The sequence below is a fragment of the Miniopterus natalensis genome, chromosome 9 (genome assembly GCF_054644295.1).
Source record: "Miniopterus natalensis isolate mMinNat1 chromosome 9, mMinNat1.hap1, whole genome shotgun sequence".
NCBI classification, from domain to species: Eukaryota; Metazoa; Chordata; class Mammalia; order Chiroptera; family Miniopteridae; genus Miniopterus; species Miniopterus natalensis.
Window position 1 is genome coordinate 641367 of NC_142089.1, and position 26446 is coordinate 667812.

General features: G+C 58.6%; 2 protein-coding genes across 2 annotated transcripts in view; one reads left to right on the forward strand and one right to left on the reverse strand.

Moving 5' to 3' along the window:
• GNB1 (G protein subunit beta 1) overlaps positions 1-9065 on the reverse strand; it is a 59214-nt gene extending 50149 nt beyond the window's left edge. Inside the window, exon 1 of the mRNA XM_087820061.1 lies at positions 8975-9065. The gene's annotated coding sequence lies outside the window, so the exon portion shown is untranslated. The remainder of the gene's footprint in view (positions 1-8974) is intronic.
• On the forward strand, positions 611-25833 carry CALML6 (calmodulin like 6). Its single transcript, XM_087820304.1, is given in 6 exon segments — positions 611-622; positions 1584-1691; positions 25120-25294; positions 25390-25534; positions 25613-25713; positions 25787-25833. Coding segments are annotated over 6 exon segments (588 nt in total).
• The last annotated feature ends 613 nt before the right edge of the window (positions 25834-26446 follow it).

The following is a 26446-nucleotide window of genomic DNA, read 5'->3' on the forward strand; positions in this document are numbered from 1 at the left end:
CACACCCCTTTCCTTTGCAGTTTCATGTACCTCACTGTAGATCGGTGGCCCTAGGGAACCTAGACCACAGGCTCCTCAGTCTACCTGACTCTCAGCCATACTCGCTACCTCGACTGTTCCCTCCCCTCAGAAACCTCTGACTATAGGCTCTGGCCTACACTCCAGTGTTTGTCCAACTTCTGATCATGTCTTTGTGAGCCTCTCTTCCTCTGCCCACCCTTTAATGCCATCCCTCAGGCTGTCCCAAGGCCTCTTCTCAAGCTGCACCAATAGGTCTTCAACCTTTAGAGACTCTCTGGACTCCTCTCCCCAGGAAAGGGCACAGTCCTGCAGCTATAAAGCTGGCCATGGGGAGGGGAGGAAACACACCCGAGTAGGGCAAGGTCTCCAGCGGAGGGCCCCTTGGTCCCTGCAAGCGCCCCGGGCCAAGGCCTAGCTGTGCCCTGGCTGTTCAACCACCAGGCTGCTCTCCATCTGTGCTGCTCAGATGGTTTGGCCTTTCTGTTCTTAGTGACTGAGGACCCAGGGGCTTTTGTTTATAGGGTCCTACCTATGGACACCCACTCCAGAAGCGGAGAGACACTCTAAATCTGTCTTATTGGCCTAGTACATGCGACAACAGGTAAGTTTTAGAAAAGAATGAGGAGAGTAGCCTCGTGAGAAGAGCGGCAACACTGCGCTGTTGCTCTACACTGGCCCCAGGAGGAGAGCCTAGCCCCACTGCTTCTGCGCGAGGCCTATTGCAATCTTGTTTTGGTTGAAGTACGTGAGGAAAATTCAGCCTCACACAATCAGGGAGTCAGAAAAGGCAGGAGCCTGTAACAGCCTTCTCAAGTGTGGACAGTCCTACCTGGTAATACACCGACACTCCACCAATGTATGTTTCCTGGAGGGCAGGCTTGCCTAGACCCCAAAACGGTGTGAATTTTTCGCAGTTACATTACACCCTATGGTTTATTCCACTCTTATGCTCTGAACAGTCTTTTTTCTTTTTTTAAAAAATGTATCTTTATTGATTTGAGAGAGAGGAAAGGAGAGGGAAAGAGAGAGATAGAAACATCAGTGATGAGTGAGTCATTGATCAGCTGCCTCCTGCACGCCCCCAACTGGGGATTGAGCCCACAACCGGGGCATGTGCCCTGACCAGGAATCGAACCCCGATCACCTGGATCCTAGGTAGACGCTCAACTGCTGAGCCATGCCCAGCCGGGCTCTGAACAGTCTTTTACCTACTTGTGGGTTGGTAGCATCACGCACGGGACATTTGGAAAATATCGGTTCATTGAGTTCAGCAGATCTTCCAAATGTTGACACATTTCATTATATAATTTTAAAAATAAACATTTTGTTAGCATTACCACCTATCTCATCAGAAAAGTCTTCAAGTCCCGGGAAGCTGTCAAGCTCATGGCAGCAGAATCACGCTTCCCAAAATTCTCATTTCCATTTGAAAGCTACAATTTCGTCACTGCTAACAATAGTCTTTCTCCTCCAAGTATCAGGTTCCCTTCCTTCTTTTCAAGAAAATACCTGCCAATAACCTGTGTAAATAGCCAGTTTTGTCAGCTGTCCTCTTGCATCAGTGCTCCCGGACCACTTCCCACTCCATCACAGACAAGCAAGGGGACAGGACCCACTGCTGTCAGTACTGCAAGTTCACGGTGGTGAAGACTGTGGCCGTGGGAACTACGGTGACTGGTTTGGCCATGGAATCAAACCATGATCTCCTGGTTCATGGGTCAATGCTCAACCACTGTGCCACCCCGGCCGGGTACAAACACCATCTTAAACATGGCTCTGAAAGGAGTTTCTGACTAATGGACCTCTGGGGGTAGAGGGTATCTCAGCAACCCCAGGAGTGCACAGATCACACTCTGAGACTCCAAGTTGTGGCTACTCCCAAGACTTCAATCACCATCTGAATACTGACAACTTGGAAAGGCCTGCCTCCTCCAGACCACCCCTCAGAGCACCATGCTCTTCAGAGTGCCACCCTCCCGTGTTCACAGTCATTCAACACCTATTTACTGTGCATCTGTCTCAGGGGCCGGTACCACTGTAGTGAAACAGTGCCCGTCCTCATGGAGCACAGAACCAGTAGGGAAATCAAGCTAAGGGCCAGGAAGACAACAAACTAGATGGCAGAGACTAGTGAGATCAGAGAAAGCCCTGAGGAGGGGCTGTCTGCCCACAAGATCCTCTGGAGAACTCTGCAGGGGGAAGGGGAGGAAGTGCGTGGAAGATGCACCCGGATGTGTGAGGTGGGGCAGCCTCCTCAAGTCCTCAAACCCAAGGTAATAAATACCATCTCCTCCCCAAATGGAGAACAGCCACCAGGTGCCCAGGACAGAAACCTGGGGCCATTCCCCTTCCTCACCTTCCACTCGCCATCAGGTCTTCTCAGTCACCAGCCACACCGCCCTGCCTAAACCCCTTCCCTCTCCACACTAGCACACAGTCTTCCTCCCTCCTCCGGGCACTGTCTAAGCTCAAGTACCACGTGATGGTCCTGATCAGGCCAGTCTCCTCCTTCAAGCCCTCTTCCGGCTTCAGAGCCCTCAGGTGAAAGGGCAAAGCCTGTGCCAGGGCTCGGACCTCTCGACACCCACTCCTCACCTCTCTCCAGCCCTCAGAACGTCCACCCCTGGATGAGCAGCCGAGCTTGCCTCTACCTGATAAACAGCTACTGAGCACTTATCACCCACTAGACACTATTCTGGGTGCTGGAGAGAAAGCAGTGAAGGAAACCAACTGGCTGCTGCGTGAAAACACTCAGACCATCTCCTCAGCCTGAAACACTCCTTCCTCCCCTCCAGCTCCCACCTGCCTGGCCTGACAGGCTCCAACTGGACGACCTGTCAAGGCTCAACTTAACTCTTTTTTAGCTGCCCCTGTGACCCCTGGCCTTGCACTTTGTGCCTGCTCATTAGGCGCCCCATCAAACTATACTCAGTAAAGTCCTGGGCAACGCCCCTTCTATGACAATTTACAGACTCAGCATCCAGCAGAGAAAGTGCTGAATAAGCATTTCTTAAACAAATTTCATTGCAGTACTTACGAGAATACATAAAAATATTTCATTATCTTGTCACTGGTTGGCAAATGAAAAAATGCCAAAAAAAATTACAATAGCCAAGATTTGGAAGCAGCCCAAGTGCCCATCAATAGACAAGTGGGTAAAAAGGCTGTGGTTCGTTTACACAACAGAACACTTCTCAACTGTAAAAAAGAAGAAAATCTTACCCTTTGCAACAGCAAGAGGGACCAGGAGAGCACTACGCTAAGTGAATAAGCCAGTCAGGGAGAGACAAGTATCACGCGATCTCACTCACCTGGACGCCAATGAACAAAATAAACTGAAACAAAATAGAAACAGACTCATAGGTACAGGGAATAGACTGACAGCTGTCAGAGGGGAGGAAGGATTGGGGGCCTGGGTGGAAAAAGTGAATGGATTAAGCAGAAAATACAACTCATAGACACAGACAATAGTACAGTGATTAACAGACAGAAAGGGGGTGGGGGAAGGAAGAGGGGAAAGGGGGGACAAATGGTGATGGAAGAAGACTAGACTTTGGGGTGGTAAAAAAAAAGAAAGATGCCTAAAAAAGTTTTGTGAAATCAAAAAAATTCAGCATCATACAGGGGAAGGTGAAATCTCTAAGAAATTAATTTTGCCCGGCCGGCGCGGCTCAGTGATTGAGCAAGGACCCAGGATCCAGAAGATCACGGTTGATTCCTGGTCAGGGCACATGCCTGGGTTGTGGGCTGGATCCCCAGTCGAGGGCGTGCAGGAGGCAGCCAATCGATGACTCTCTCATCATTGATGTTTCCATCTTTCTCTCGCCCTTTCCCTTCCTCTCTCTGAAATTGAGAAAATGTATTAAAATAAAAAAATAAAAAAGGAAAGGAAAGATGGGAGCAAAGACTGGGGAGAGAAAGGGAGGTCAAGTAAGCAACAGGGATTTGCAGAGACAGCTGTTACATACATCCACACCCTGAAACAACTTTCCTCTGGAGCCACTGGGAAGAAAAAGCAGTCTGTCAGGAAGCAATCTTCATTAACATCAGCTGACACTATCATAGAGAAAGCAAGGCCACCCCTTGCCCAGGCACCGTGGACAGCACGGGCACTGTTCTGAGTGCTCACACCTAACACCCAGCCTAGGCAGGAGATGCTAGCCTGCCTGTCTTACAGGAGGAAACAAAGAAGTCTTTTTATAAACACATTCAAACCAGCAAGTGAAACTACAGAACCCGGTTCTAACTCAGACACTGTCAGTCCTTGCAGAAACGAGTGAATTTCTCTCTCTCCATAAAATTCAGGGATTATTTTAAAGTTCCTATGACAATTTTTTGGAAACCTACTGTAGAGGCTTTAACACTCTTTTGTCTAATTAGAAAGTGTCCAGAATTTTTTAGGCTTTATTAACTACAGTATCTGTAATTCTCATTGGGAATACATTTTATAATTTCCACAGGACTGAGTCTGGAGACACACAGATATACGTAAACACACAATTACCCAGTAAACAAGAATATGTTCAACCAATGCCCTTAGTATTCCAGTCCTGACAGGTTAAAGAAAATATACATAGTATTTTCCCCATGATAAAAATGCATCCTTAAGCTTAGAACAGCTAATTATTAAACCATAATAACCTTTTATCAAAGGCAATATAGGTTTAACCAGATAATCTCTCTCTTTAATCTTCACCTGAGGATATGCTTTTTTTACTTCACTTTATTGATTTTAGAGAGGGAGGTGGGGGGGACATGGATATGAGAGAAACATCAATTGGTTGCCTCCCCTGACCAGGAATTGAACCTGAAACCTTTTTGGCTCAAGGGACACCCCTCCAACCAACTAAGCCACCCAGCCAGGGCTGGATAATCTCTTAAGAATTACCTTAGCTCAGCTGGCGCGGCTCAGTGGTTGAGCACTGACCTATGATCCAGGACATTGCGGCAGGTCAGGGCATATGCCGGGGTTGTGGGCTCAATCCCCAGTCGGGGGCATGCAGGCGGCAGCCAATCAATGACTCTCTCATCATTGATGTTTCTCTCTCCCCCTCTCTCTGAAATCAATAAAGACATATTTTAAAATAATAGTAATAACAATTTCCTAAGCCCTGGCAGGGTAGCTCAGTTGTTTGGAGCATCTTCCCGATACACCAAGGTTTCAGGTTCAATCCCCAGGTCAGGGCAGGTTCCAGAAAACCAATGAATGGGGAAATGGGTGGAACAACAAATCGATATTTCTCTCTCTCTCTCTCAAATCAGTAAGTTTTAAAAAAAGAAAAAAAGGAATTACCTTGGATAATCCTTATTTGGTCTCTTAAACCATTAACTTTTTAGAAATGGCTTTTCCCCAGAATTGCAATTTAACAAGTCAAATAAGGAAATACTAACTTATGTCTTTAAGAAACACAAAGCAACACTGCTCTATAAAACAGGTGGCTTTCCTACCGTTGAAGGCAGCAGTAATCTCCAACGATTCCTGTGAATCTGATGGTAGGCACTGCCTCGAGAACAGAGCTGGAAGATGTGAAAAGCTCTCAGCACCCCACTAATCCACTGACCAACTCAACCATACAGATGGCCAGGAGTTCTGGAACCAAACTCATAACTTTAAAAAGAAATGGTACTCTGGGGTAGTGAACACAGAATACAATATACAGATGGATGTATTATAGAACTGTACAGCTGGAACCTATATAATTTTATTAACCAATGTCAACTAAGTAAGTTCAATAAAAAAGCAAAAAAAAAGCAGTACTCCGCTCCTTCTGCAGAGCAGTCAGCGTAATGTTCCATTCCTCAATATGTACACATTCTCCACAGATATTGGGACTCTTTCTTTCCTCAGCTGTTACCCATTCAGTTTTGTAAAATTATCTATCTGATCTCAGTTTGAACCTAAATTTGTTTCTATACCCTCATTCTACATTCACGAAACCGAAAATTTAATTGAACAGTCTACTTCTTAATTTCCCTTACTACTCTTATCATCGCATGCAAACCTAAACTCAGAATTTATACCAGGGTTAAAAACTTCTAAAACCTTTTGCTCAATGCCTTACTAGACTTACGCTAAATTGGGGTTTCAAAATAATATGGTGTGCCATATGGTCAAGCCCAGATAATAAAATTCAGACTATCTATTACCAATCCACTAATGCTAAATGCCAGAGTCTGCACACAGTAAGAATTTAATCCAATTTAGAGGTCAACATGAGCCAAATCTTTTGGGCAGAGAAGAAAAAATCCAATGAAGAAGCTGTATAATTGCATAATAAATCCAATGAAGAAGCTGCATAATAAATGCCAATGCTGCACAACTAAAATAAAATCAATGTTAGTCACTAAAGTATTAGCTAAAAAGCCAACTGATGGCAGGTAAGTCTACAGATATCCTGAATACTTTTCCCAAAGATATTTGAAGAAATATAACTTTTACAATCAAACCACTGAATCAAAGACAAATCAAAGTTACTAGGCATGAAAAATATTTTCTTGAAAAGGTTACTTTAAAAGAAAAGTCAATACATATTCTGCAGCCTTTGGCAGTTTTTTGACTCTTTTGAGACTAATTAAATCTGAAGAAAGTTATCTCCAGCTTCCCCGAAGATCAAAAGTAATTCAAGATATCAAACAGACAGTCGCCTTTGTTGAGGACTCGTTACAGGACACTCTGCTTAGCACCTGTCTGCAGTGAGCTCAGAGATTGGACAGGAGTGGTTTTGGTCTGGGTGTGTTCATTAAGAAAGTGCCCATTCTGAGTCAAAATTGCAGACTGAACAATTCCGTCCACAGGCCTGCTGCTGACCACCCAGCAGAGGACAGGGAGCCCTAATGCTGGGCCCCAGCAGGGAAGACTGCGAGTGAGCCACAGGCTCCATCACAAAACTTAACTGCTTTCCTAAACCCTCACCTTCTGAAAAGACTGTGTGGCCCTCACAAGGCCTGTGAAGCCAGAAGCAGGACCGTTGCCTCCAGTCCCCGGAGCCTGAGGAAGGACAAGGGCCTGGCCGCCCAGCCTCCAGCAGGCAGAAACGTCCCCCCACAGGATCCTGGCAGGAGGGGCTCTCACCCTTCCAGTTACACTCACCTCTGGATTCTAATTGTCACAAAGTGAAAGCCGGTCAAAAGCTGCCACCCAGTTCTGCCATGTGGAGGTGCTCACACCTATTTCCATGTCAGTGGCAGCAGCTCTGTCCCCAGCCACAAACCCAGCATTAGTAAGGAAGCAAAAAAGGAACTGCCTGCCCGCCTTCTTCTGGCAACACATACCTTCCGGAAGAATCCAGAACAGACCCTGTCTCTTACTAGAATTCAAACTAAAACCTTACTTCCAGATAAAGAACCCTCCCCCCCCTCAAAAAAAAGACTACTGCTTCAAACTAGAAAACAAAGAAGTCGTGCAGAAATCTGATCCACGATAATGCTCTGAAGACCTCGCCCAGTACGTGGAAAGCTTGTACCTCCATTCACCTGCTCATCTTGAAAAATAACCTACATCCTTTCCTAGTCTCCGAGTGAGGGGCTCTTCATGATGAAATACTTGAGATCGCTGTTGGCAGACAGGCAGCAAAATGAGAAGCACCACACTCCCCAAAGCGAAGCTCTCCCGCCACCTCCCCTCCCCGGGGCAAAAACCCCCACACCGCCGATCCCCTCCGGGGCACGACCCTCTCGGGGGCCGTGGGCAGGAATTCCGCGGATAAGCCACCCCTGCGGGGTGCTGACGACGTAACCTGAAGGGTGGAGGGGCTCTGATCGCCTTTTGCATCAACCACCGACCCTCAAGGAAAAACACGGGGGACCGTCCAGCCCAACGGCTTAGCCTCCCGCGGCGGGTGCTCGGCGGGGTGCCCGGCGCTCCCCCACCCTCGCCGCGGGGCGCCGAGAAGCCCGAGAGTCCGCAGGGGGACAGCCGGCACCGAGCGGCTCGCTCCGTCTCCCCGACCCGTCCCCCAAGGAGTGCCCGACACCGGCGGGGCCGGGGGTCCGGGAGCGCGCGGCGCGGACAAAGGCGGCGGTGGCGGCGGCCGCGCCATCTTGTCGCGGGGCCTGGATTCCCGGCCATTCATTGGGGCGCGGGGGCCCGGGCCGGCCTCGCCCTCGGGGACCCCCGTCCCCCTCCCGCCGGCCTCGGTCCACAGCCCCGTCCACCGGCCCCGCACCGCGCGAGGGAGGAAACGGCGACGAGGGCTCGCGGTGGGGCCGCCTCTCACTTTTCGGTAAAAGCGGCGCCGGCCGAAGACCGCGACCGTGGGGACCCTCCCCGCGCGGCTCCGTCTCGGCTTCGGCCTGAAGCCGCCCCCCCAAGGTCCCCGGCGGCCGCGCGGGCCGGGCCCCGCTTCCTCATTTCCTCGCCCCCCTCCGCCCGCCGCTACCAGACCCCGGCTCCGGGGTCGCGGGAAAGGGGTGCCCACGGCCCCCCGAGCGGAGGACGCGCACCCGCACCCGCGGCGAGCCCGCCGCCTTTGTTCTCGCGGCCCCGCGCGGGGAGGGGGCCGGGCGGCAGACCCCAGCCCCGGCCCGGCCACAACCCCGACCCCCGACCCAGGGCCCCCGGGCCCGGCCCAGGACCCCGACCCCCGACCTAACCGGACCCAGACCTGAGACCAGGACCCGGGACCCAGAACTCGGACCGCAAGGCTGCACCCAGAACACCGACCCTGGACCCCAGACCCGGGCCCCGGAGGCGAACCCCACACCTGAGACCCCGCGCCGCGGACCCCGCCCCGACCCCGGCCCCGGCCCGGCCGACGCCCCCGGGGACCCGCTCCCCCCGCCCCGCGGACCCCGCCCGGGCGGGGCAGGAAGACGCGGCCCGGCGGGTGGGGGCGGGGCGGCCCGGGCGGGCCGGCGGGCGGGCGCGGGGGGCCGTGGGGAGGACCGAGGTCCGGCCGCCCGGCGGGGGCCGCCCGGCGGGGGCCGCGGGGCCGGGGCGGGCCGCCGCGCTCACCTCGGCTCTCGTGCCGCCTGCCGCGCGCAGCCCGCCGCCTCAGCCGCCTCGGCCGCCGCTCCGGGAGGGGGTCGCGCTCGGGCCGCTGGGCGCTGCGGCAGGTGCGCGGCGAGGCTCGGTCGGTCCCGCGGCGGCTGCTCCTCTCCGCGCCCGCGCCCGCCGCCGCCGTCGCCTCCGTCCGCCCTCAGACGCCTCCAGCCATCGATGGGCGCGGCGGCCCCTGTCCGCAGCCTCGGGAAACCCCACGGCCGCGTCACCGCGCACGCCGCGCGCACGCACGGCCCGGCCCCGGCGCGCGCACGCACGCACGCGCGCGCGCTTTCTCCCTCCCTCCCTGCCCGGGCTCCGCGCGCGTGAGAGCCCCTTAAAGGCGCCGCGCCCTGCGCGAGCCCCGCGGCAGCGCTGGCGCCTGGTCCCCCCGCCGAGCTCCGCGCCCCTGGGGCCGGCCTCGGCCTCTCGCTGGCCGGGCCTGCCCTCCGCCGACCGGCTCGGTTCCCAGCCAGGCACCGCTCACCCGCACACGCCGCCTACACGCATCCCGCACAGGCACCCGCACCCTGCCCGCACCCTACCCCGCACACGCTCAGCCCAGGCCTCTGGGTCCCAGGGAGCTGTCCGGCTTCTCCGTTAAGGCGGCGGCCTGCGGGACCCGCGCTGAACCAGTCGGCCTCCTGGACGCCCCTGCGGTGCCCAGGCGCGGCCCGAGGTGCCCGAGGCTCGCGAAGCTCGAGCTCCCGCAGGTGCGGGCAGGGCGGCCTCGGGTGGTCCTGTGCGGGACCGCCACCGGGGGCGGGGGCGTGGGCAGCTGGGGGTGGAAGACCCCGGGGGGGGTCGTGGGGCAGCTGGGGGTGGAGGACCCCGGGGGTGGGGTCGTGGGCAGCTGGGGGTGGAAGACCACAGGGGGTGGGGTCGTGGGCAGCTGGGGATGGAAGACCCCGGGGGTGAGGTCGTGGGCAGCTGGGGATGGAAGACGGGGGGGGGGGGGGGGTCGTGGGCAGCTGGGGATGGAAGACGGGGGGGGGTCGTGGGCAGCTGGGGTTGGAAGACGGGGGGGGGTCGTGGGCAGCTGGGGTTGGAAGACGGGGGGGTCGTGGGCAGCTGGGGTTGGAAGACGGGGGGGTCGTGGGCAGCTGGGGATGGAAGATGGGGGGTGTCCGATGTCGGCAGCACTGCTCCCGTCCCAGGGTCGGGGCGGCCCCTCCCCGCCTGCCTTCCCAGCTGGCTCCTGGCCCCAGCTCCCAGCAGCCCGCACCCACCCGCCTCTCACTGCGAAGTCCCGCAGCCCGCACCCTGACCACCACCTCTCAGGGCCTCAGCCCCCTGCCCCGTCCCCCCGGGGACTGGAGCACAGACCAGCAGCCCAGCTGCGCCGGTCCACAGGGCCACAGCCTCGGGCGCTGTCACCCCTCTTCCCAGCCTGTCTCTGAGTGTGTGAGTCTAGGGTGGCCCTCCAATCCCGCTTGGAGCCAGGCCTTGCCCCACTCAGGGCTATTCCCGCTGCCACTGCCCCTCCCACTCCACCGGTCCTGTGTTCAGCAGGCCTGCAGCCCTTCCTCGATTCCTGGCGCAGGACACTCCAGGCTCATCTTAGGGCCCCCGCGCCCTAACCCTAAACTCAGCCACTTCTGCAAGGAATCCTGGCTCCTTATAATGTCGGCAGGTCGAGTCTGGGCTCGGGGCGTGCTTACTGCAGGCACCAGGCTGCAGGCTTGAGGGCAGCAGGGGCACTCACAGGCCTGGCCCAGGGCTCCCCTGCTCCCACCACTATCTGGGTCAGGCTCCTCCCCAGTTACCCCAGGGCTGCAGGGCAGGAACACTGGACCACTGCCCAGCCCAGCTGTCCCAGGATTTCAGGTGCAGCCCTGGCACCCCAGCTAACCTGTAGGTCTGCAGGGTGTGGCAGGGCCTTCCCTGGAACTCGCCCTTTGGCGGTGACCTGAATCCTCTTTTATGTGTTTATGGACTGGGTGTGGGGCAAGGTTGAGGGGAAGGCTGGAGGGCAGGAGCAGGAGGCCTAGGTCCTTATTCCCAGATCCCTTGTGCAGCCCAGGGCCTCATCCCTCTCTGAGGTGCACTGAAGGGTCCCAGGCATCCCCTCCCCACTCCCAGGCCAGTTCCCAGGCAGCAGGGCCCTCTGGCCTTAGGGACACAGGCCCTGGGGCTTGGTCAGCTCTCAGGAACCCACAGCAGCTTCCTGCCAAGGAGGGCCTTTTGGACCTCAAGGGTCTGAAGGTTGCTGTGCCACCACACCCCCTCCTGCCCAGGCCTCTGGCAGTTTTGGGCCCCCAGCTGCTTCCCGGCCACCTCCTGCATGGGGCATAAATCAGAGCCTGTAGTGGATCACGGCATTGCTCTTTCCCAGCCGGCCAGGCTTCTGATTTCCCAACCACATACTGTCCCCAGGAGATAAGTAGCTTGGAGATCAGCCTGTGGTCCTGAGTCCACAGCTACACCGGGCCAGCCAGCCCCAGCCCAGGGCCAGGACAACCTGGCAGTTGTAGGGTGGAACAGGGCCTATGGGTGAAGGAGGCTGCCCAGGGACCTGGCTGAGAGCCAGGCCTTCCCTAGAAACCTGGTGGGGTGGGGGTGGGGGGGAAATGCATAATTTAGATGCCCCCACCCCGACCCCATCTGCTCTTCAGCAGGAATTGGTCTGACGGAGGTCTTTCTAAACCTAAATTATTCAAACAATCTGTGCCCATGAGCAGGACCTGTGCCCACCCGGGCCGAGCTCCAGGCCTGGCTTTGAAGGGTCTCAGAGCTAGGCGGGTGCTCCTGCAGGGTCTGAGTCCTGCTGAGCTCTGTCTGCTTCTCCGTCACGTGGCGACTGTCTCCGCTTCCAGTAAGTGAGACAGGAGCCTGACCCTGCCCCCCAGCCCCAGAGGACAGAGGATGGGGCCAGGAGGGGCGGGAGCAGGAGCAGAATGTAGGTAATCCAGAGCATTAATTAGTTCCCGCAGGCTTCCAGAGGCAGGGTTTGGTGACAAACGGGGTCAGGATAGTGAGGAGGCTGTTCCCCATCCCTTCCCTCGGCAGACACCTGGCGTCAGGGGCTGTACATCTGCCCAGACAGGGGAGTGGTCTGCTGGGAGGGGCACAGGGAGAACGGGGGGCAGCTTTAGGTGGGGTGGCCAGTTGGTCAGTGACATTTGAACAGAGCCCTTGGTATGGCAGGCAGTGAGGTAGGGTGTGGAGCCCTATGGGTGCTGAGAGGGGAGGAGGCTGGTGGTCTCAGAGCCCAGGGAGGGCTCAAGGCCCCAAGATGGATATAGCCAGGGAGGTCATGGGCATCACAGCCCAGGAGGCTGGTGTGGTGGGCAGGCGGCCTCATTAGCCTTGGGGACGGTGCTGGTCATTGCCTCTGGCTGCCAGCACACCCTGAAGGACCCCTGCACCCCTCCCCCTGTGTGGTGGAAGCAGCCTCTCTCTGCCCCAGGGCATGGCTCCTTGCCTGTCCCCAAGCCCCCAACCATGCCTCTCCTGACCTGAGCCTGTCACCCTCCTGGTCACTCCCTTTGGTCATGAACCAGGCTTTCCTCATGGGGGGGCATAAAAACTTGGGGTCAGCGGGGAATCAGAAAGTACCAAGTGAAGGGTAGAGGGAGGCAAACATCGAGGTGGGCAGCTCCACTTCAGGGGGCATGTCTCCCCTGCCCCAGACTTGGAGCAGACACCCTAGGGAAGACCCAAGTGGCCTTCCTGCCACTCTCAGAGGGAGACGTCCCAGGTGGCCTGAGACCCTGGGGCAGTGCTCAGCTGGACCATCAGCTTCAGAAAAGACCAGAGCTGCTTTCCAGGGATGCACCACAGGAGAGCCACCTTCCCCTGCAGGGCTCCTCGAGGTGGCTGCGTCTGCTCTCACTGGGGAACCGGGCTGCCCTGGGCAGATGGGAGGCCTGGCTCCATCGATGGGTCTGGGAGCCACAGACATACATAAATGAGGGGCTGTTCAAGGTAATCATTCAGGGAGTGAGACACCTTTGGTTGAGAACACAAACCTCTCTAACAGAAGACTGGGACCGTGAGCGGGGAGAATCAGTCAGAACTCAGGGTGTCGAGTGGCAGATGCCTAAACCAGCTTGTGTGAAAAGAGGCAATTGACTGGCTTAGGGAATGAGCCCATGTGCTGATGCCTGGGTGTCAGGCATGGCTGGATCCAGGCGTTCACTGAAGCTGTCCAGGCTCCAGCTACGCTCTGTCTGAGCCCCACCCCCACCCCGTGCCCGCGGTGCTTCCTCTTCCCTCTCTGCAGGGAAATGGCTGTTTAGTAGCTACAGTTCTCCAAAGACTCCGAGGTATCCGTGTTGACCCAGGAAAGCTTTCAGAGGCCTCACTCAAATTTCATGTGGCCCTAGAGGCAGGGAATGGAGGGGCCACAGTTAGTGGTTCTGCTGGGACACTATGCAGCTCCCAGGGTTGTCACCAGGAGGAGGAGGAGGGCTGCTGGGCAGGGAAAACAAAGGTGTCCCCACCTGACCGTTGACTAAAAGCAGGACCTGGGTAGCAGCTGAGCTGCTTCTAAAGGAAGCGGCTGTTGGCTGCTGGGTTCAAGGCCCACACAGGCTCAGGCTCCTGGCTGTCCAGGCGGCCCCTGCCTCCGGCCTGCTGGGCCCTAAAACAGGATGCTGGGTCGAGTCAGAGCCTGCAGGGATAGGGCTGGGGAGGCTCCAGCTTCCCCCCAGCACTCTGCCCCCACCCTTACAGCAGCCTGGGGGGGGCTCTGAGGGTGGGGGAACCAAGAGCACCGTGAGGCACAGTCAGTGCTCCCAGCCCCCAGCCCCATTTCCTGTCCGGGCCTGGGCGGCGCCTTGGCAGGGAGGCCACAACTGTTCCCCGAGCTTCCCGCAGCTGCTGCCAGGCCGGCAGTCACCCGCCCAGCCCGGAGTGTGGGGCCACGCCCTGGCGCATCCTGGGCTGGGGGGGGCACTGGAAGTGTGGTGCAGACACTCGGAGGCCCTGAGAGAGGCCGAGGCTGGGGATCAGGGAGTGGCACACACACAGACCCCGACACCAGCACAGACCAGGGACGGGACTCCAGGCCACACCAGAGAGACGAGGAGACAGCGAGGAGGGCTGGTCCACAGGCAGCTGCTGTACCCACCAGGCCTTTGAGCTCCGATCCCTGGAGACCCCTTCTGCCCCCCCCCCCCCGCCCGCTATTCCCAAGTCTCCCGTCCTCAGGTACCACCTACAGGCTTGAGCTTATTCAGGGAGGGGTCCCCTGGGCCATAAAGTTCACGAACTCAGGTGGGCCCCTCTGAGTTGGTGGGCCCCAGGCCCATGCAGGTGTGAGCAGGGTCTGGTGGGGTGTTGGCCGTGGGGATCACAGTAACTCGTCCAGGGGAATGGGAGGGGGCTGCTCTCAGGGCCACTGGACCCACCCTGGTCTCCAGGTCCCCTGGTCTCTCACTGCCAGGGCCCTGCCTGGGGGAGGGGCAGCCCGGACTCAGCTCTGCCAGCACCTGCCAGGTAAACAGCTTGCACCTGTGGCAGCAGCAGGCAGGAGAGTGGATCATGCATATGGGTGGTTCATGCAAAGTGTGACCTTTTGTACCTGGCTTCTCTCACTCAGCATCACGTTTTCCAGGTGGTATAGAGAGAGTCAGAGCTTCGTTCTTTATTAAACACCTTGCTGACCAGTCACGAGTATACACGTGCCTGCATTACGTTAATTTAAGTAATTTTAAACACCTTGCTGACTGGTCATGACGGAAAAGTGGCCAGCCACAAGGGCGAGTTCTATCTGGAAATAGCTGGTCAGCGAGGTTTAAGACTAGATGGACCAGCCCGGCCCCGTGGCCGAGCGTCAACCTATGAACCGGGAGGTCAGGGTTCAATTCCTGTCAGGGCACATGCTTGCGGGTTTGATCCCTAGTAGGGGGCGAGCAGGAGGCCGCTGATCAATGACTCTCTCAGCACTGATGTTTCTTTCTCTCTCCCTTTCCCTCCCTCTCTTTGAAGTCAATAAAAACTTATTTTAAAATAATAAATAACCCTGCCGGGCGTGGCTCAGCGGTTAAGCATCAACCTAGGATCCAGGTGATCAGGGTTCGATTCCCGGTCAGGGCACATGCCCGGGTTGCGGGCTGTAGCCGATCAATGACTCTCTCATCATTGATGTTTCTGTCTCTCTCTCTCCCTCTCCTTTCCTCTCTCTGAAATCAATAAAGATATATTTAAAATAAATAAATAAATAAATAAATAAATAAATAAAGACTATACGGACTTTGAAGCTGTTTCCACCTTTTGGCTACTGTGGTTAGTACGAACATTCATGTACACGTGTTTGTTTGACATCTGTTTTCAACCCGACCGGGCATGGCTCAGAGGCTGAGCGTCGACCTGGGATCCTGGCAATCAGGGTTCAATTCCTGGTCAGGGCACATGCCCGGGTTGCGGGATCGATCAATGACTCTTTCATCATTGATGTTTCTGTCTCTCTCTCTTCCTCTCTCTGAAATCAATAAAGATATTAAAAAAAAAAAAAAGACATCTGTTTTCAGTTCTTTGGGGTATTTACGTAGGGGTGAAACTGCAGGGTCACGGAGTAACTCTCTAGGTTTAACCCGAGGAACCGCCACCCTGTCTTCCAGGGCAGTCTCGCTGGTTTACGTCCCCAGCTGCCATGCACACAGGGTCCAGTGGCTCCAGGTTCTTGCCAACACTTGTTACTGTCTGCCTTTTTATTTCAGCCATGCCAGTGGGCGTGAAGTGCCTCACTGTAGTGTGATTTGCGTTTCCCCAGTGACTAGTGCTGCTGAGCATCCGTCCACGGCTGGCTCACTGGCCACCTGTGTATCTTTGTTGGAGGAATGTCTGTTCAGGTCCTCTGCCCATTTTTGGACCTGTTTTTTGTTGTGGTTGCTGTGCAGCTGTGAGAGTTCTTTGTATATTCTGGACACTAGACCCGTGTCCGACCTGTGATTTGCAAATATTTTTCTCCTGTCCGTGTGTTTTTCTCACTCTGTTGATAGTGTCCTTGATGCACAAAGACGTTTATTTTGATGAAGTCCAATTTATCTCTTTTCCCTATCTTTGTTGCTTGTGTTTTTGGTGTTACAGCTAAAGAGCCATGGCCAAATCTAAGTTTACGTAGATTTACTGTTTTCTTAGAGGAAATCATAGGAGCAAATCCATTTGGAGTTACCCTTGTGTGTGGTGTGAGGTGGGGGTCCAAGTTCACTCTTCTGCGTGTGGACGTCCGGCTCTCCCAGCCTCGTTTGTTGAAAACACTGTCCTCTCCCCATGGGCGGTCCTGGCGCCTTTGTTGGAAGTTGTGTGACCACAGGTGTGAGGGTTCACTCTGGGCTTCTGTTCTGTCCCATTGGTCTCTGTCTGTCTCTATGCCAGCACCATCCTGATTCGATCCCTGCAGCTTTGTGGTGGGTTTTAAATCGGGAGGTGGGGGACCTCCAGCTTCCTGCTCTTTCTCAAGACTGCCTTGGCTGTCCAGGGTCCCTTGAGATTCCACATGAACTTTAGGAATACCTTTTCTTTCTCTGCAAAAAAAAAAAAAAGCCAAAAAGCCACTGACATTTTTCAGCTACTTCTTTAAAAAAGATAAACTGGCGAGGAGGCCACAGGAGAGCCATGTGGAGGGCAGCACAGTGGGCTGGACGGGCTGGATGGGGCCAGGTAATTCCGAGGATGAGAGCACAGTGGAGGCAGGGGTGACACCAGGGTGTCTGTCTGAGCAGCTGGCGGGGAGCCGGCAGGATGGAGAAGGGCAGCTGGTGGCACAGAGGATGAATGTGCTGGGTCCTGGACCTTTCTAGCCCGAGATGGTCATGGCCATGGGGGGGAAGCAGGGTGTGGTGAGCCAGGAGTACAGGCCAGGGAGGGAAGGGCCACGGGGAAGCGTGTGGAGCCCAGGATGTCCCAGAGCTGCCAGTGTCCCCCCAAGGTGAGAGCAGTCAGGGGTGAGCAGGAGGAGAACCCCAGAGAGAGGTGGGGACTTTGCAGAGAAAGGGTTGTGGGGAGGGCCCTGGCCACTGTGGATCTAGTTAGAGCGTCACCCGAGCACCAAAGGGTCATGGGTTCGATTCCCAGTCAAGAGCACGTACCTGGGTTGCAGGTTTAATCCCTGGCCCCGGTCGGGGCATGTGTGGGAGGCAACCGGTCCATGTGTCTCTCTCACATGGATGTTTCTCTCTCTCCTTCCTTTCCACTCTCTCTAAAAATCAATGATCAATAGAAAAAACGCCCTCAGGTGAGGATTAACCAAAAAAAAAAAAGTTGTGGGAGGAACAGACTTTTGGCCCGAGACAGAGTAGCAATAGAAAATAGCCAAATTTAAGACATAGGTATGTATGGAACCTGCACACCTGAGAGACAGACCCCCACGTGCAGGAGCGGAGAGGATCAGAGACAGAAGGGAACCAGGGTCTGTAAGACACAGGAACGGGTCCTGCCCTGAGACAGGTCAGAAGAGGTTGTCTCTGATAATCTCTCACCAGGGGCAAGGCCTCTGATTCAAGTTCTTCCAGGTAGTCAGGGAGGGGCAGAAGCTTCTCTTGAGCCTGAGGCTAAAGTTGCCTTTAACTCAAAGTGATCGGTATTCAGGCCACAAACTAAACGAGACCAGCTCAGGGGAGCCCTGACACACTCAGAGGCCGACAGCAACCACTAACCACGCAGGACGGTCTGAGCATAAAACTTCCTAACCAAACGCAGGCCATGCTGGGTGTCCCCTCCTCGGCCTGTAGCTTCCTTAACAAAGGTCAGTCTTTACCTAACTGAGCCTGTCTGCGGTCTTTTTGCATCAAAGATAAAGAGAAACATACCTTTGAAATGCCAGAGTAATAGCCTTTCCAGACCCCTCAGGGCACACCCAGAGCAAGACCACACAACCCCTCATTGTCCTCTTGTCTGCCCCATACCATCTCCAAGTGCAATAAATGCTGATTAATTACCCCATTACCCCATACCCACCAATGTAAAAGGTGTGTCTTCCTGTTTTACTCTATCCAGTCCCAGAGATGTCCCTGCTTTGCTTCCCCCCCCCCCCCATGGCTTCCCCAGCAATTGTTGTCAGTTCAAGTAAACTCATAAAAACTCTCATCCTGGACGGTGTGGCTCAGTGGATTGGGGTGTAGTCCCCATACCTGGGTTGCAGTGAACACAATGTTTTTCTCTCTCTCCCTCCTCTCTCTCCAAAATCAATAAACATGTCTAGGTAAGGATTAAAAATAAAAAAAAAAAAAAAATTCGCTACAGGTTTGGACATTTAAAAAGTATTTTTATTGATTTCAGAGAGGGAGGGAGAAACACCAGTGATGAGAGAGTGTCATGGATCGGCTGCCTCCTGCACGCCCTGTACTGGGGATGGAGCCCACAACCTGGGCATGTGCCCTGAGCGGGAATCGAACCCGGATCGCCCGGATCAACGCTCAACCACTGAGCCATACCAGCCAGGCGGAACATTGTTTATGTCCACATTTCTGAGGCACATCTTGGGGTGGCTGGTTCTGAACCCCCAAAGGGTCATATGGCCAGGGCAGCAGGGACCAGCTGCAGGGTTTCAGAGCCAGACTAAGGGGGAGTGTGTGTGAATGCAGCCAGGAGGCAGGACAAGGCTGGGGCTTTGAACGTCGGGCCTGGGGGCACCTCAGAAGGAAGCAAGGGGGCCCTTCCTGTCACCCACCTCCATCTCAGTGCTCCTCTCCCAGGAGCCCCAGCAAAAGCACCCCAACACCACCACCCTCTTCCACTTCTGGGCAACGCCTTCATATTCACTGGTCTCCTGGTTTTGGCTGTCTGCAGAGCAGAGACCCCTCCTCACCCAGGGAGGAACCTGCTGCAGGCTCTGGATAACAGCAGCCAGCTGTTGCCAATAGAGGTGGTGTGGGAGGGGGAGGGTCTCACTCCCAGGAGGGCCCCCTGCATCCCATCCGATCCCTCTGGGCCCCCTCACTTCCCTTTAGCAGCAGGGGACACAGTTTAGCCTGGTGGGGAGGACTCGGCCCCTGGCCCTGGGTCTCCTTGCCCTCCCCACACGGGGCTGAGGCAGTTGACCTGGACCCTCCTGCCTGCTGAGCCGTCTTCCTTCTGCCCTTTGCCCCAATCCTGACACCAGCCTGGCAGCCCAGCACCTTCAGCCACCGTCCAAAGCAGAGGTGGGCACCAGGCAGATGTGGGGATGTCTGGGGGCTGGGCTGGGCCAGGAGCATAGCCAGGGGAGGGTCATTGGGTCCCCTGTTCTTCTGCCCCCACCTGCCCTAGGCCACCTGGCTCTGCTCCAAGTCAGCTGGGGAACCACAGCAAGTGCCCCGGGGCAGGCAAGGGGTGGGGACAGCAAATTCCCTTCTGTAGGGCTATTGGGCCCCAGAGCCCCTGCCACGTCCCCAATCCCTGGCCCCTGGGTTTCAGTCTTGCAGGTCCTCCACAGGGGACCTTGCCTCATCTCCAGTGTGCCCCCAGGGCCCCAGGGCTGTTTGTCCAGAATCCTGCCCCTGAGGCCCAGCCCATCTGCCCCGTGGGAGGTGATGCAAGGTGTTCCTGGAAGGGGCAACCAGAGGCTGGGGCCAGGGGACCTGGAGAGGGTGGAGTTGGAGGCTGGAGGTGAAGGAGGCCTTGCAGGGGGGGGCCCAGGCAGCAGGGGTGCTGGGTGGAGCCCGAAGGCCCTGCTGGGGGGCGGGGCTGCAGGCCCTGCGTGTTTTGGAAGCCAGTGGCTGGGGGTGCAGCCTGGAGCCAGGGGCCCTGGGGCGATCGCCCTGACGTCACTCTGGGACTGTCTGCTGGCTCTTGGGCATCTCGCCCAGGGCTCACCCCCAGGCCTGCCTGGGGCCCCTCTGGGCCGGGCTGAAGCCTGCCGGATAGACTTCTAAGGGCCCGTCCGTCCCGCCTCATTGCCCATCCAACAGCCCCTGTCGGCCGGGGAGGGGGGAGGGGGAAGGGGGGGCGTGAGATCTGGGGAGAAAGCCCCCTCGAGGGTGAGGGGCTGAGGGTCAACCCTGTCGGGGCGCCACCTGGGGCACCGCCGAGGCCAGGGCCATGGGTGCCCCAGCCCTGCTGCCTGGCCCTGCCCACCAGGGCCCGGGGTGCTGCCCCCAGGCCAGGCTGCGCGCGGGGGCAGGACGGGCGGTCCTCCCGCGCGAGGGGCTTCGCCTCCTCCGGCCTCAGTTTCCCCTTCGTGCAGGACAGGCCTCGGGCTCCTCTCTGGCCGCCGAGCGCCCCGGAACGCGGGCTGCAGGGAGCTCTGGGCTCTCGATGCGACTCGAGCCCCTTTGAAAAGCTTTGGGGCGAGACGGGCTCGCAGCTGCCGCGCTCACAGGAGGGGGCGGGCGCGGGGGGCAGGGGGGCAGGGGGGCAGGGAGGCGCGGGGGGCAGGGGGGCAGGGGGCGCAGGGCAGGGAGGCGCGGGGGGCAGGGGGACAGGGGGGCAGGGAGGCAGGGGGACGGGGACAAGGGGGCGCGGGGCAGGGAGGCAGGGGGACAGGGGGGCAGGGAGGCGCGGGGGGCAGGGGGACAGGGGGCAGGGAGGCGCGGGGCAGAAAGGAGCAGGGGGCAGGGAGGCGCGGGGGGCAGGGGGACAGGGGGGCAGGGGGGCGCGGGGCAGAAAGGAGCGGGGGGCAGGGAGGCGCGGGGGACAGGGGGACAGGGGGACAGGGGGGCAGGGAGGCGCGGGGCAGAAAGGAGCGGGGGGCAGGGAGGCGCGGGGGGCAGGGGGACAGGGGGGCAGGGGGGCGCGGGGCAGAAAGGAGCGGGGGGCAGGGGGACAGGGGGACAGGGGGGCAGGGAGGCGCGGGGCAGAAAGGAGCAGGGGGCAGGGAGGCGCGGGGGGCAGGGGGACAGGGGGACAGGGGGGCGCGGGGCAGAAAGGAGCGGGGGGCAGGGAGGCGCGGGGGGCAGGGGGACAGGGGGACAGGGGGGCGCGGGGCAGAAAGGAGCGGGGGGCAGGGGGACAGGGGGACAGGGGGGCAGGGAGGCGCGGGGCAGAAAGGAGCAGGGGGCAGGGAGGCGCGGGGGGCAGGGGGACAGGGGGACAGGGAGGCGCGGGGCAGAAAGGAGCGGGGGGCAGGGAGGCGCGGGGGGCAGGGGGACAGGGGGACAGGGGGGCGCGGGGCAGAAAGGAGCGGGGGGCAGGGAGGCAGGGGGGCAGGGGGACAGGGGGGCAGGGGGGCGCGGGGCAGAAAGGAGCGGGGGCCCGCGGGCGCGCGGGGCGCTGGGGGAACGGCGCGGGGCGCTGGGTCAGCCGCGGGCCGGGCGGGGCGGGGCGGGTCCACCCCCCGGGACGTCCCGCGGTCGGCGCCGGGGAGGCTCCGCGCAGGCGCAGTCGGCGCCCGCCCCCTGCGGCGAGAGGGCGGTCGCGCCTGCTTTCGTCCTCGCCGTCGTGGGAGCCGCAGGGAGGCTGCCGGGCAGGGTACGGACACGAGAAGCCGGACGTGGCCCGGGAGGGCGACCGGGACGGAGACCGCGCCCAGCCCCCACCCCGGCCGGCCCCGGACGCCGCGCACCCGGAACTGCCGCGCCCCGCCCCGCCCCTGCCCGGCTCCGCGCGGCCCACGAGCGCCACCTGGTGCGGACGCGTGGAGTGGCCGCCGGGCGCGCCGCTTCCGGGCTAAGGTTGAGTGACGGGGCGGGGCCAGCGGGGCGGGGCGGGGCCTAGAGGGGCGGAGTCCAGCGGATCGGGGGCGAGGCCGGCCGACGGGGCGGGGCCTAGCGATGGGCCGGGGCGGGGCCAGGTGAAGGGGTGGGGCCAGGTGAAGCGTGGAGCACACTGACCAGCTCTGGAGCCCGAGTGGGACACAAGGCACAGGAAGGGCCCACCTGCTCCCGGCCGGCACTGGGGCGTCGTCCTCTGCTGCCTTGGGACATCTTCGCGCCTGGCGCCCAGGCCCCCACCACCTGCTGCTCTGGGTCACCTGCTGCTCAGGGTCACCTGCTGCTCTGGGTCACCTCCTGCTCTGGGTCACCTGCTGCTCTGGGTCACCTCCTGCTCTGGGTCACCTCCTGCTTTGGGTCACCTGCTGCTCTGGGTCTCCTGCTGCTCTGGGTCACCTCCTGCTCTGGGTCACCTCCTGCTCTGGGTCTCCTGCTGCTCTGGGTCTCCTGCTGCTCTGGGTCTCCTGCTGCTCTGGGTCTCCTGCTGCTCTGGGTCACCTGCTCCTCTAGGTCTCCTGCTCACAGCCCGCAGGTCCTGGAACTTCTGGGCCTCCCCAGTCCCGTGAGCCAGTTCCCTAGAATAATAAGATCGATATGTAATTGGTTGTCTTTCTTTGGAGAACCCTGACTAATATGGCATACGGTGGAATTATTACCCAGCCTTAAACAGAAGGAAACTCTGACCCCTGCCTCGTAGGTGGACCTGGAGGACATGCACCATGAAATAAGCCAGACTCAGGACAAATCCTGCACGATTCCACTCACAGGAGGTCCCTGGAGGACTCAGATCCATAGCGACAGAGTAGATAGTGGTGCAGGGGCCGGGCGGGGGCGGGGGCGAGTGTTTAACGGGGACAGTTTCACTTCGGAAGATGGAAAGTTCTGGAGATGAAGGTGACTGCTGCACAACAACCTGAATGTGCTTAATATCTTTGAGCTGTGTATGCAGAACTGGCTAGGATGGTAAACTTTATGTGCAATTTCTATCACAAATAATAATAATAAAGAATTTGGCCCTGGCTGGTGTGGCTCAGTTGGCTGGGCATTGTCCTGTGCACCAAAAGGTTGCTGGTTCGATTCCCCGTCAGGGCACATGCCAGGGTCGTGGGCTTGAGGCCCAGTAGGCGGCACGCGGGAGGCAGCCAATGGATGTTTCTCTCTCACATCGATGTTTCTCTCCCTCTCCCTTCCTCTCACTCTAAAAAGAAAAAAAAAGATTGTGATGTGTAGTTGATATTCAATGTTCCTTCCCTTCTCCGAGTAATGTTTTATGCAAATTTCACCACTGTAATCAATAAATAGATGAAAAGTAAACCTTCGCGCGCAGCAAGATCTAGACTAGAGTCCGAGCAAACATCTGGGTGCCGGAGCCTAGCTACGGTGATGGTGATGTGAAGCCACCCCCACTCTCTCCTCAGGCCCTCAGGCCTCCCCACCCATCAGGCTGCCATTCTCTCTGCCATCCGCTCCACATACCGTGGTTTGGACTCACTGAAATGGCGTTTCACTTCCGATTCCTGTAGTTCGGGATGCTCAAGGGAGTCAGGTGGGAATGTCCTCTCACCATCAGAAGGGAGAGGACCCAGAGCAGGATTCTCCCCCAGCTCTGGCCGCCTGATGACCTGGTGCCTGCTGGAGCCATCGGGTCCCTGTCAGCACAAATTTTGCGGCCTCAGCAGCTGGCCTGGGCCGCAGTGGGAAGCTGGAGGCTGAAGCCAGCGAGGGAAGGGTGGGGGTTGGGAAGACAGGGCATGGCTCACCTCAGGTTCATCAGACAGCCACAAACTGGGGCAGGTGTGTGTGTGTGTGTGTGTGTAGTGTGGGTGACCACACACAGGGTGAGGAGGCTGTCTGTGAGTATCTATGGGGTCAGGAACTGGAGGAGACCCATTAGCAGGTCTTGTGCTCAGTGCCAGGGGGAGCAGGAGACCTGGGCTGAGGCATTGGGAGCCCGGGTGGGGTGGGTGCCCGTGTCTGAGGGCTGAGCTCATGTATGCAGGTGTGTGCGCAGCTGTGGCATCTTGTAAGTAAACAGCCTGGCACCCAGCTCCCTCGGGAGCCAGCTTTGCTATTCTGCCTGGAAGGGAGGTCAGGTTTCCCTGAGAAACCCCAGAATAGCCCCCGACTGCCCAGAGGAAACCTGGCCTGGCCTCCTGGTGGCCAGTCCGGCCCTCTGGTCCTGTTTGTCCTGCCCTCTTACCCCCAGCCACGTGAAGCTATCTCCCCTTGGAACAGTGGACCCCCAGCCCCTGTTGCACTCACCGGGGTGGGAGAAGCGTTGTCCCCTCACCTGTCTTTAGAGCATCTGCAAGGTGCTGGCACTGGCCAGGCACTGGGCCCACACGGACGTGAAGGGCACACCTGACCAGGGTGAACACCCAACAAGAACCCTCACAAATAAGTGATGACAGCCGCTGTGAGGGTCCCACTGCAGATGCGAGGAGGGTGACATGGTGAAGAGGGAACAGTCCCTCTCCTGCCTTCAGCCTGAGGTGTCTATTCTTGCTGAGGCCCTGGGATGGTTGAGGCTGGGGGGGGGCCTTGGCTGGGACCCAGGGCCTGAGGGGGCTCCAGGGTGAGGGGATCCCCAGGCCAAGCAGAGCCAGGAAGGGGCTGTGTGGGGAAGGGCCAAGCCTGTCCCGAAATAGGGCCAGCAGGATCTCCTGGCCATAAAAGGCTCTCATAATCTGGACCCCAGGGACCCCAGACAGCCAGGCCCAGCTAAAACGCGGCTGCCACCTCTGCCCCTTGCGCTCTGCCCACAGCAGCTCTAGTGACCCCGTGCAGTGTCCTCTCAGCCCGCCGCAGACATGGTAAGGCTGCACCCGGCAGAGCCCTCGCAGGCTGCTGGGTGGTGGAGCGGGGCTGGGAACAGTGCCTGGGGCAGAGAGGACGGGCAGGCAGGGCCTCCGGGCACAGGGATGACTGGGGCCTGAAGCCGTGAGGGTCTCTCTGGAACCCGAGGAAGAAGTACAGCGAGGCTTGACAGAAGGCAGAGTGGGGGGCCAGGGCCCAGCAGCCCTTCCTGAAAGCTGCCATGTGGTGGCAGGCACACATGGCCAGGTGCTGGGCCAGCCCCCTGGGACTCCAGAGCAGGCTGTCCCTGAAGCCCTGTCTATGTGCAGACCTGGAAGCCCCTTGCTCTGGAGCCTTCACCCTGGCCTGGGTCAGGCTCCTCCCCATGTTGGTCCAGGGTGTCCTTTCACCGTCTCACCTGTGTCCACTGCTGTGGGCCCCCTGCCCTGCAGCCCCTACTGCTCCATGTGGCTGACCCATGCCCTGGCTCCTGTGTGCCTGGCGCCCCATGCCTGACCCCGCCTCGAGTGCCCTTCCCCTGCCCAGCGGAGTCATGCTCACCCCTCAAGACCTACCCCTTGTTCCCACTTGTCTTGAGAGCTGGCTCTGGGCTGGGGGCCTCCTTTTTAAACCACACCCTCTGAAGGGTGTCTTGTGCCACGAGTTCTGAGGCCTTGAACCTCTCCTGGACCAGGGACAGAGGGCCCCTGTGAAGCTGGCCAACATGTCCTCGTGTCCCCACCACAGACGGAGCGCCTGACAGCCGAGCAGGTCAAGGAGTACAAGGGGGTCTTTGAGATGTTTGACGAGGAAGGCAACGGGGAGGTGAAGATGGGCGAGCTGGAGCGGCTCATGAGCCTGCTGGGCATCAACCCCACCAAGGGCGAGCTGGCTTCCATGGCCAAGGACGTGGACTGAGACAGTGAGGCCGTGTGGGGGCTGTGGGTGGGCTGTGGGAGTGGGGGGCTGCGCCCTGCCCCGGCGCCTGAACCCCATCCTGCGCCTGGCTCCCCTCAGACAAAGGCTTCTTCAACTGCGACAGCTTCCTGGCCCTGATGGGGATTTACTGGGAGAAGGCCCAGAACCAGGAGGGCGAGCTCAGGGCCGGTTTCCAAGTCTTTGACAAGGAGGGCAAGGGCTACATCGACTGGGACACGCTCAAGTAGGGCAGGGCTGGCGGGGTGGGCGAGGGCCGGTGCCCTGGGGGCTGCCACTCAGTGCGGGGGTGGGGGTCCGGCAGGTACGTGCTCATGAATGCCGGTGAGCCCCTCAATGAGGTGGAGGCCGAGCAGATGATGAAGGAGGCCGACAAGGACGGAGATGGGACCATCGACTACGAGGGTGAGCAGAGGACAGGCCAGGGGGGCCCACAGCCAGGCCAGGCCAGGCCACTGACCTGTCCCTCTGCTCCCAGAGTTCGTGGCCATGATGACCGGAGAGTCCTTCAAGCTAGTCCAGTAGGAGCAGCTGCTTCGGCTGTGGGAGGCCTGCCCAGCCAAGGAGCCGCTGCCACCACTGCCCACCACCGCTGCCCACCAACCCCAACCCCACCCCACCCCACCCCACCCCACCCCCACCCCAGCAATGTAGCCAATAAACGCTCCTGCCAGACTCGTGTGTGCTTCACTGTCCCCAGCCTGGCAGAGATGTGGGTCTGGAAGAGGGAGAGGGTTTCCCAGAGTCACTCACGGCACACGGCCTGGCACTCCTGCTGTGATACCTGATACTGCCCATGACCACAGCCCGAAGGTGAGGCTGGACACAGGCAGACCCGAGCACTCACCCTGTCTGGCTGCACTGGGGGCAGCTGCCCGAGAGCCCCTCCCGAAGCAGAGCCTTTCCCACAGGCCGAGGCCACTTAGATACAAATTTTATTCCTTCCAAAAAGCTGTGCAGGCTTAGAGTGGGGGCTTCCTGCTGGGGCGGGGCCAGGGGCTGCGGCTGGGTGCAGCGCCCTGTGTGTGTGTCTGCCTGGCGTTGCATAGCAACGAGGCCAGGGCTGCAGCAATGTGCTGGACGTCTGGCCTTCCCGGGGGAAGGATGGTGAGGGTGGGCAGGGGGTCTCCTGTGAGCA